Below are 11,278 nucleotides of genomic sequence, written 5' to 3' on the forward strand. Positions count from 1 at the left end.
CAATAAAATTTTTCATGAAAGATAAAGGGTATTTTGTTTTGGTTTTGTTTGTGTGTTTTTAATATATACATTGACTTTAGGATAAAAAAGCTGGGTTGTAGTCCCAGTTTGCTACTTAGACAATCACTTAGCTTTATTTACTTAACTTCTTTAAAATTGGTTTCTCATCTACCAATTGGAGTTTATAATGACTTTTCTGACTATACATGTGGTTAAATGTGATAAAACTTATCTGTTTCTTTTTTTTTTTTTTTTTTTAGAGAGAGAGAGTGTGTGCGTGAGCAAAGAAAAGGGACAATATAGGAAGAGGAGCAGAGAGAGAACTTTAAGCAGGCTCCATAACTCCAGGGAACCCAACTTGGGGCTTGATTTCATGACCCTGAGATCACGACATGAACTAAAATCAAGAGTCAAATGCTTAACTGACTGAACCATTTATAGAACTTTTTAAGCTGCAATGTGCTATTCAGATATAAACTATTCATTTTCTGCTAGTGTGGGAGTGCCTAACATAACATTTGCCTTGCAGGAATATCTTTCGCTTTCTCCTCAGCCTTAACTAAGAATGACTAGAAGCTTTCTGCTAACTTCTGGTCTCTTTCTTCCTTCCTACAAAGAGAGACTTGGAGAATTTTTCCCAAAAGTTTTGTGAGTTTCAAAATTTAATAACATTCCAAGTCTCCTGTCAATTGCTCTTGTTGCCAGTACTACTACATAATTACTTATCCATGTGAAAATAAGGATTCCAACATCTCTTGACATTTCAGCCCTTTCTGTCTACAATAGATCAGCATCTTGTTTTAGTTGTTTGGTATCTTGTGTGTTTGGGGAGTACTGACTAGAAGTGTATATGTGATTCCAAAAAGGCCCATAACAGTGAAAAGTAAGATACATAGTGGCATTTGAAGGAATAGTTTAAGGCCTAAATGATATTTTAAACTATTCAAGTTCTTCTACCTTAAGGGAGTTTCAACAAACAGGTTAGTTAGGAACAGGAAGTTAGTTCTCTTTATAGTATCAGATCTCTAGTAATTATTAATCTTATACGCCAATAACATTTATTTTCTACCTTAACTCAATGGTAGTAATGCAAATAATCACTAGTTTGCCAATATATTATTTAATTTCATCCATCAATAGGAAGATGCTTTAGTTTCAGGTACTGTTTATTCATTCATTAACAGCTACTGAGAGTCTTTCAAGTATGAGGCCCTGTGCCAGGAACTCTGCATGGCTGTCTTCTAGAAACTTACATTCTGATGAGGAAAAGAGACATGCACACAAATTATGTTTGAAATATTTTATGTATGCAAACACTAAAGATAGGTAAGGATACTTCAGAGCATGGAAGAAAAGAGCAACGAGGTTTTGTCTTTTCCCTTCCACATGTATAATTTTTCATCATCCATGTTCTCAAATTCTCTCATTATTGACAGCTGTGCTAATTCCTTTAGCAGATGCTCTAAAAATATGCAGTGACTAAGAAACATCTCTTTAGTCATGACCAGGGCACTCTATTTTGATCAAAAAAAGTTTGCATTTATTAATTCCAACTTTTGGAGGACAACATTATATATATTGCTCAGGAACTCTTTTCAAAATATCTTGATAGCTTCCTGGTCAATACTAAGACAAGACAAAGCTATTCTTTGTTACTTGGGCCTTCTCTTTCAGGATTGGGTTCTTGCCTAGGAGAACTGCTTCATTTTCAGGATGCTGGTGTAGGGTATGACCTCACTATTCAGGTGTGCTTCTGTTTTCTTGCATAGTATAGACAGTTTATACTTAAATTTCCATGAGTATGATTACTGTATAATCATACATACATACAGTATAACACAATACTATACCACAATTATCATGTAATAATAACTCCATAATCTAGTTATCATATTAGTATTCTCTCCATTTATAAACATGTTATAATCTCCTGATTACCTGTGTCTCCATGGAAATTTCCTCAATGTCTGATTTCCTGACAATAGCTGTATTTTCTAGTCTGGAAGTAAAGGTTCCAAGATTTTTCACCATACAAATGAGTACATCTGTTCACACAGCAGAGACAAAGTAAACATGTTTTTAATCTTCTTAGAATAGTAGGGAAGAAAAAGAAGCAACTTTAACCGAAGAGGGGAATTCATAGTTGAAATAGATAGGATTTGGTGTATACTAATGTCAAAGAGGAGTGAGTTGAGTTGTTCCAAAGACCTGAAACCTCCAGGTCTCAAAGACTGGTCCTCAAGAAGGATGACAACTTTTGTCATCTCGTTTCAGAGTTTCCAACAACAGTGACATTGCATAGTATCCCATTGTCTGAGGCTTTCCTGTTTCAACAGTTATCAAATCTTATGCACCCTGTTGATTGTAGAGATGACCATTTGCAAAAGCAAAAGTAACCTGGTACTGCTTTTTAAAAATTACAGTAAAAAGCTCCTCAGAACACGGTATTGATCTCTGATTCAAAACAACTGTCATTTTCTAATTTAAACAGCCAAATTTCTACCCATAGCCTGTGATATTTTTAAGGCCAGAAAGTTATAGCTCGGTGTTTTACAAAGTAATGTTTTCTTGATGGGTTATTAAGTGAGGATATTGACCTGGACACCTTAACAAGACACGAATATACATACATTTCCAGTATGTCTTTTCCAACTTGATGAGAGAAATCCAATAATAACATTGAGCCTGATGGCCTCAGCCTTTTAAAGCATTGAACATGCAATAACTGTTTTGTAGAACTTAGTTTATTGGTTCACTCATTGAATGTCATGCATTATCATCATTTATGAACATGGTAGCCTGGTAGGGTATGAACCATATCTCATTTCTTTATTCCCTAGCACTTTGCACAGGATTAGGTACATAATGTTACGGTCTATTTGGTCTCTTGACTGTTAAGGTCTATGGAATAAGTTTAAATAGTCAATTTATACCAGAACCTTCATAGTGCCTATGAAAACCTCAGGGTCTCAACACTTCTTTCTTCATACTTTCTTCTGCTTCTTTGTTCAGTGACTTTTTTTTTTTTTGGTCTCTTCTCACCTCTTATCAAGCCATAAATTATTAAACACAACTGTACAACTTCTCCTCTTTACTGAAATTACATTTATTCATTGGAATCTAAAAATAAAAAAGAATGAATTAATTTTCCTTTGGCTTGAGTGCATATTATTTTTCTCACCATAAGTCACTTAACACAAAAGCTTACATTTTTTGGTGAGTCAAACCACGATAATGTTCCTTTTTTCTCTTCTATTGATCCTACCCACTTGAAAAAATACCACCAAACATAAAATTAAAATAGAATTGGTAATAGGAGGATTAAGTTTATTAAAAATAAACTTGGATGCTGTGCAGATGCTTGTAGTCAGTGTCTAAGAGTGTAGGTCTATGAGCCGGCTCCAGGATGAGTACCACCCTTACGCAGTGGAAGAGCCTGCTGACAAGGAACCTGCTTTGAGCAGTTCTGAAGGTGAAGTGGATGTGCTTTTACATGGAACTCCTGACCAAAAGGGAAAACTCATCAGAGAATGTCTTACTGGAGAAAGTGAATCATCTAGTGAAGACGAATTTGAAAAAGAAATGGAAGCTGAATTAAATTCTACCATAAAAACAATGGAGGACAAGTTATCCTTTCTGGAAACAGATTCTTCCTCAGGAACTAGAAATGTTGGAACATCTCTGACAAAGTACTATAATGATATATATTTTGATTCTGATTCTGAAGATGAAGACAAAATAGCACAGGTAATGAAGAAGAAAAAGAAAAAATGACACAGGATTCCAACAAATGATGAGTTATTATGTGATCCTGAAAAGATAACAGAGATCAGGCCTCGGTTGATGCACAAAGAAGAGGCTACCATGGTTTTGGAACACAGAGACCACATCCACCACAACAGGCTGTTCCGAACAGTGATGCTGTCTTGAATTGCCTTGCCTGCATGACCACACTGTGTCTTGATTGCCAAAGGCATGAATCATACAAGACAGTATAGAGCAGTGTTTGTGATGAATTGTTCTGTCAACAAAAAGGAGGTTCTAGGATACAAAATCCCAGAAAACAGGAAGAAAAGGCAAGGTCATAAGATGATGAGGTCTAACTATGAAGATGCTGCAGTGCTAATAGAGGCACAAGTGGAAATAATCTATCACCTGGGCATGTGCATGAATGTTCTCCTGAAGTGGCCACCTATGACAAGGATGAAGTCTTTCATTTTTTCAGGGTTTTAGCAAGTCATTCTTTTTTTTTTTTTTTAAGATTTTATTTATTCATGAAAGACACAGAGAAAGAGAGAGAGATACAGAGACAGAGACAGAGGCAGAGAGACAGAGGCAGAGGGAGAAGCAGGCTCCAGGCAGGGAGCCCAACATGGGACTCAATCCTGGGTCTCTGGGATCACGCTCTGGACTGAAGTCAGCGCTAAACCGCTGAGCCATCCAGGCTGCTCAATGTTCATCTTTTTGAAAGAGAATGGTTGTCAACCTCCATCCCTCCACCTCCTTTAGAAAAAATTTTCCCAGCTCTGATGGGACTGATTATTCATTCCCTTTTTGATGGGCATTTGGAAACTATGGGGCTTTTCATGTACTAAGCTCTTTAGAATTAAAATGTTCGGGAGTATAAGTCAAAAAAAAAAAAGAATAAACTTAATGAGTTGAATTAATGAGCTAAACTTAGTAGAGGCTATTACTGTATTTATGAACTGAAGGAATATTTCCATTTCTTGGAAGATACGCTTATACAATTAACATGTAGCCATAGAAGAAAAAAAAATTGGTATTCTCTTCACATTATCATTTTCCAAAATATGCCTTTAGATTAATCTTACCTGGATCTACATCTCCACCCCTGCATCTTTATCTCTCTGTCTCTTTCTCTAGCTCATCCCCTTAAACTCTATCATCCACTTTCTTCATCTCCAAAGTAGGAACACCGTGTAATAATAAAGTAATAATACCCATGTCATAAGGACAATGTGAAGATTAAATTAAGAGAAGCAAAAGAAAGGTATTCTGTTTAATCTACATTAGTAGATAAATATATTTCTGTTACTTCCATTGTAGGAGTGTTTAGATTATAAGATACACAAAGGACAAATCTTACTTGGCAGCTGTCTTATAAATCCAGATGAGTGTGTTATGTATTTATTGAGGGATTTATAGTCTCTAGAGAATTTTCAAGGTGAGTGTACTTCTTTTGAATTATTTTGCTCTTCCCCACCCCCTTCTCTGGTTAGTTGAATTCTCCATAGACAAATAATGTAGTTAGCTGGGTAGGTAAGATACAATTGAGTTCTCCTGTGTTTTCTATAGTATGGATTCAACATTTAGGGAAATTCAACTTAAAAATGAGAAATATTCATTAAGAAGAGAGTTATCTCCTCAAATTTCCTCTTTAGAAATGATGGCTGTCTTAAGGTTTACCATGAATTATTACCTTTTCTTGCTGTATGTTTTAGGTCCATTTTCTCAGCCCAATGAGATTGCAATCACCCCAATGTCATTGTTGTGTCTGGTACATTGGTCTCTACAATGTTCTGATTTTGTTTGATGACAATGAAATGAGAGTAATAAAAATGAGTGTTTTAGTTTAAATGTCGTTAAATGATACAGTTGGGAGCTTAATTCGTGGAAATTATGTTTGTGTCATTGTGAGATAAATTACATATATGGAGATCTATTTTAGAAACAAACGAAAAGCATTTTGGGGCAGTACTCTCTAAATTTTGATTGAAAAATACTCAGACACTAAAATAAATACTTAGAATAAAATTTTCTTTCTTTTTTTGTTTTATTTCATATGGTTTATTAGATACCCTTTATCACATTTAAGTGATACACTGCCATAAAACTGTTAACAATATATCTAAAGACCTTTGACATGAGGATATATGATATTTGAATAGGGAAATGCAATGGTTATTTAATTTAAACAAATGTCAGAGAATTTTATAGTACTTACTATAGAGTAACAAATCATAGTAAGTCATACTAAGAGACCATTATTTAAAAGTTATACCATAAGGATCCCTTCTGGTCTTGTAGTTTTGCCAGAAAATCACAATTAAAACATTCCAAATTTCATGGAATATTGTAGTTGCTAATTATATGGAAGAGTAAGAAGTCTTTGAAATTGATAATAATATACATGCAAATTTGTTTAAATAAGTAAAAATGAGTATAAAATATCCAATTTTACCTTGTTACATTGGAGGTTTTCAGAAGAGCTGCTTTCACATGTACACATTTAATCTGAAAAATAACAAGGATTGATTAGTCGTTGAGTTTATGCTGTGCTAGAGAATTTATTGTAAGAACTTAGTTTTGAAATAAAACTGGGCAAGAAATGTTTTTGAGAAATTGATAAAAAATATTTTGATAGCTTTTCTTTGAGAAATGAGAATATCTATTATCAAGAAGTGACAGACATGAAATACTATGCCTAACCAGATCATTATTTATAAGTGCTCATAGTATTTTTGCTTCATGTATACTCACACAGGAAGTTATTTTTCTCCTAGTAAAGTTCTGATTTAAAAGGAAATTTGCAACTCAAATATGAAAAAATGTGTACATACTTCTGGACTCCATCAACTGACATCTCAACATTTATATTTTATTATATTTTCATGATAATAACTATGTTAAGCTGTAATTTTTTATGTATTCTTTCACAATTTTTTATGTACCATATTTTTCTGAATATTGTGTAAAATATTGCATAGGGTTCCCAGATTGGGATGTACACTATATATGATATACCTTTAACGAACTTAGTACTATCAGAGAGGTGACTGTTTTCAAAAATCATCTATAGTAGTTGACTATTCTATATTTAGGAAACAATAGTAAAAGAGGAAATGGTGACAGGGAATATATATAAAATTTTTGAAGAGTTTTGTTGTAACTCATAAGCAATTGAATAATAATAAAAAAGTAAATGTAAAATAATTGTAAGTTAATATGTGGAATAAGGTCATGGTGGTGATGGAATAAAATAAAATCAAGTGTACCATTAAACTTTCAACAAATGGTGCTGGAAAAATTGGACAACCATATGCAAAAAGTGAACCTTGACCTTTATCACATACCATATATATATATTTTTTGGACCAGCTGGATTTTTATTTTTTATTATTTTTATTTTTATTTTTTTAAATAAATTTATTTTTTATTGGTGTTCAATTTACCAACATACAGAATAACACCCAGTGCTCATCCCGTCAAGTGCCCACCTCAGTGCCCATCACCCATTCACCCCCACCCCCCCGCCCTCCTTCCCTTCCACCACCCCTAGTTCGTTTCTCAGAGATAGGAGTCTTTATGTTCTGTCTCTCTTTCTGATATTTCCCACACATTTCTTCTCCCTTCCCTTATATTCCCTTTCACTATTATTTATATTCCCCAAATGAATGAGAACATACACTGTTTGTCCTTCTCCGATTGACTTATTTCACTCAGCATAATACCCTCCAGTTCCATCCACGTTGAAGCAAATGGTGGGTATTTGTCATTTCTAATGGCTGAGTAATATTCCATTGTATACATAGACCACAGCTTCTTTATCCATTCATCTTTCGATGGACACCGAGTTTGGCTATTGTGGACATTGCTGCTATAAACATCGGGGTGCAGGTGTCCCGGCGTTTCGTTGCATCTGTATCTTTGGGGTAAATCCCCAACAGTGCAATTACTGGGTCGTAGGGCAGGTCTATTTTTAACTCTTTGAGGAACCTCCACACAGTTTTCCAGAGTGGCTGCACCAGTTCACATTCCCACCAACAGTGTAAGAGGGTTCCCTTTTCTCTGCATCCTCTCCAACATTTGTGGTTTCCTGCCTTGTTAATTTTCCCCATTCTCACTTGTGTGAGGTGGTATCTCATTGTGGTTTTGATTTGTATTTCCCTGATGGCAAGTGATGCAGAGCATTTTCTCATGTACATGTTGGCCATGTCCATGTCTTCCTCTGTGAGATTTCTCTTCATGTCTTTTGTCCATTTCATGATTGGATTGTTTGTTTCTTTGGTGTTGAGTTTAATAAGTTCTTTATAGATCTTGGAAACTAGCCCTTTATCTGATATGTCATTTGCAAATATCTTCTCCCATTCTGTAGGTTGTCTTTTAGTTTTGTTGACTGTATCCTTTGCTGTGCAAAAACTTTTTATCTTGATGAAGTCCCAAAAGTTCATTTTTGCTTTTGTTTCTCTCACCTTTGTGGATGTATCTTGCAAGACGTTACTGTGGCTGAGTTCAAAAAGGGTGTTGCCTGTGTTCTCTAGGATTTTGATGGAATCTTGTCTCACATTTAGATCTTTCATCCATTTTGAGTTTATCTTTGTGTATGGTGAAAGAGAGTGGTCTAGTTTCATTCTTCTGCATGTATCACATACCATATTAAAAGTTACCATAAAATATGAAGTATCGTAAACCTAGGTTTAAAACTTTAAAATTATAAATATCGTAGAAGAAAAGGAGAAAAACTCTGTGTATCTAACTAAGATAAAGATTTATTAGATACAACAGCAAAAGCATTATCCATGAAAAAAAAAATTAGCCTTCATCAAAGGGGAAACATCTACTCATCAAAAGATACTGCCAAGAAAGTAAAAAAGGCAAGCCCCAGATAAAGAGAAAATATTTGTACAACTCAAATTGATAAGGCTGCAGAATATACAAGTAACTCTGAAACTCAGTAAGAAAATGAACAACAGGACAGCCCGGGTGGCTCAGCAGTTTAGCGCCACCTTCAGCCCAGGGTGTGATACTGGAGACCCAGGATAGAGTCCCATGTCAGGCTCCTTGCATGGAGCCTGCTTCTCCTTCTGCCTGTGTCTCTGCCTCTCTCTCTCTGTGTCTCTCATGAATAAATAAATAAATAAAATCTTTTTAAAAAAAGAAAATGGGGGGATCCCTGGGTGGCGCAGCAGTTTGGCGCCTGCCTTTGGCCCAGGGCGCGATCCTGGAGACCGGGGATCGAATCCCACGTCGGACTCCCGGTGCATGGAGCCTGCTTCTCCCTCTGCCTGTGTCTCTCCTCTCTTTCTCTCTCTGTGACTATCATAAATAAATTAAAAAAAAAAAAAAGAACATTGAAAAAGAAAATGAACAACAACAAGACACAATAAAGAATGGCCAAGTCTATAAACAGGCATTTTACAAAAAACAATACACATATGGTTAATAAGCACATTAAAAATAATACTCAATACACTCAGTCATTAAAGAAATGCAAATTAAAAACCCAATGAGATATCCTTACATACCAATTGGAAAAAAATAGAAACATCTAACATTACATAGTGCTGATGAAGATGCAGAACAGATAGGAGTCTCACACACTATTGGTGTGAATATAAAATATTACAGCTACTTGGTCCTCGGGCTTGGTCTGCGGAGCTTAGCGGACATGGCCAGCGACCTCGTGCTCTGTAACGGCGCCAAGATGCCCATCTTGGGGCTGGGCACCTGGATGTCCCCTCCCGGCAAAGTGACCGATGCTGTGAAGCTGGTGATTGACCTTGGGAACCGCCACATCGACTGCCCTCACGTGTACCAGAATGAGAATGAAGTGGGCTGGGCCATCCAGGAGAAGCTCAAGGAGCAGGTGGTGAAGCGTGAGGACCTCTTCATCGTCAGCAAGCTGTGGTGCACACACCAGGAGAAGAGCATGGTGAAGGGGACCTGCCAGAAGACGCTCAGCAACCTGAAGCTCCACTACCTGGACCTCTACCTTATTCACTGGCCCACGGGCTTCAAGGCCGGGAAGGAGTATTTCCCACTGGATGGGGAAGGCAATGTGATTCCCAGTGACACCAGTTTTGTGGACACATGAGAGGCCATGGAACAGCTGGTGGATGAAGGGCTCGTGAAAGCCTTCGGAGTCTCCAACTTCAACCATCTCCAAATTGAGATCTTAAACAAACCTGGCTTAAAATATAAGCCTGCTGTTAACCAGATCGAGTGCCACCCATACCTCACTCAGGAGAAGTTAATCCAGTACTGTCAAGCCAAAGGCATCGTGGTGACCACCTATAGTCCCCTCGGCTCCCCCGACAGGCCTGGGCCAAGCCTGAGGACCCTTCCCTGTTGGAGCATCCCCGGATCAAAGCGATCGCAGCCAAGCACAATAAAACTACAGCCCAGGTTCTGATCCGGTTCCCCATGCAGAGGAATTTGGTCGTGATTCCCAAGTCTGTGACACCCTAACGCATTGCTGAGAACTTTCAGGTCTTTGACTTTGAGCTGAGCACCGTGGACATGACCACCTTACTCAGCTACAACCGGAACTGGAGGGTTTGTGCCTTGGTGAGCTGTGAGTCCCACAGGACTATCCATTCACTGAGGAGTTCTGAAGCTGTTGGTGCCTGTCCGCCCAGGTGCCCGACGTCCCTCCTCCCCTATGTAGCGTAGTGTGGCCTCTGCCCCTCGGTTGGTGGGTCCCTGACCTGCTGACAGCCCATGAGGTGTTGGGTCTCAACAGCAGTATCAGTAGGTTAGAGTCTCTTCCAGTTTTGCCCTTCTTCTTGTCCAACTGGGGAACGTAAGACCCTGGCACCCTTTTCTAAGTTGAATCTACAAAGTTGAAATAGTGCCAGTAACACCTGGATTTTGGCTACCGGGAACGGTAACCCTTTCATCCAAACTTCTTGCCTGAAATAATAAAGAGTTCTTTTGTGAACTTGAAAAAAAAATGTTACAGCTACTTTAGAAAATAGGTTGGCAGTTTCTTCTAAAGTTATGCATGTATTCACCATAATTCTCAGCAACCTTACTCCTAGGTATTTATCTAAAAGAAATGAAAAACTGTGATCATCCAAAAACTTGCACATGAATGTTTATGGAAAATTGGAAATAATTCAAGTTCCTTCCCTGGTGAATGAATAAACTCAGATACATCATAGAATGGAATACTACTCAGGAATAAACAGAACAGACTTATATATACAACATGGATGAATTTCAAATGAATTACATTAAATAAAAGAAGATAGACACATAAGGCTGCATAGTATATGATTCCATTTATATGACATTCTGGAAAAGGCAAAATATGTAAATGGAAAACAAATTAGTAGTTGCCAAAGGCTAAGGATGGGAAGGTATTGACTATAACAGGTATGCCCTACAACAGGGAATTTTTTGGATGATGGAAATGTTTCATATTTCCATTGCAGAGGTGATTGCATAACTATATGCATTTGTCAAAATTCATGGAACTGTATGATTAAAGGTGTGAACTTTACTGTATGTAAATTTTACCTCAATAAGCCTGACT

The 11,278-nt window shown here is 37.1% G+C and overlaps 1 protein-coding gene and 1 pseudogene across 1 annotated transcript; both read left to right on the forward strand.

Moving 5' to 3' along the window:
* Window positions 1–3,390: 3,390 nt before the first annotated feature.
* On the forward strand, window positions 3,391–3,930 carry LOC121475972 (E2F-associated phosphoprotein-like). The gene is made up of 2 exons (XM_041729672.1): window positions 3,391–3,741; window positions 3,859–3,930. Exons 1-2 carry the CDS (start codon window positions 3,391–3,393, stop codon window positions 3,928–3,930), a joined length of 423 nt encoding a protein of 140 aa, XP_041585606.1.
* A 5,479-nt stretch (window positions 3,931–9,409) lies between these two features.
* Window positions 9,410–10,355, forward strand: LOC121476496 (annotated as a pseudogene).
* The last annotated feature ends 923 nt before the right edge of the window (window positions 10,356–11,278 follow it).

This window comes from Vulpes lagopus, chromosome 15 (genome assembly GCF_018345385.1).
Source record: "Vulpes lagopus strain Blue_001 chromosome 15, ASM1834538v1, whole genome shotgun sequence".
Classification (NCBI taxonomy): Eukaryota; Metazoa; Chordata; class Mammalia; order Carnivora; family Canidae; genus Vulpes; species Vulpes lagopus.

Coding starts and splice junctions, on each gene's coding strand:
- LOC121475972 (XM_041729672.1), top strand. CDS start 3,391: ATGAGCCGGCTCCAGGATGAGTACCACCCTTACGCAGTGGAAGAGCCT. Junction 3,742..3,858: donor CTGAAGATGAAGACAAAATA/GCACAGGTAATG, acceptor CACAAAGAAGAG/GCTACCATGGTTTTGGAACA.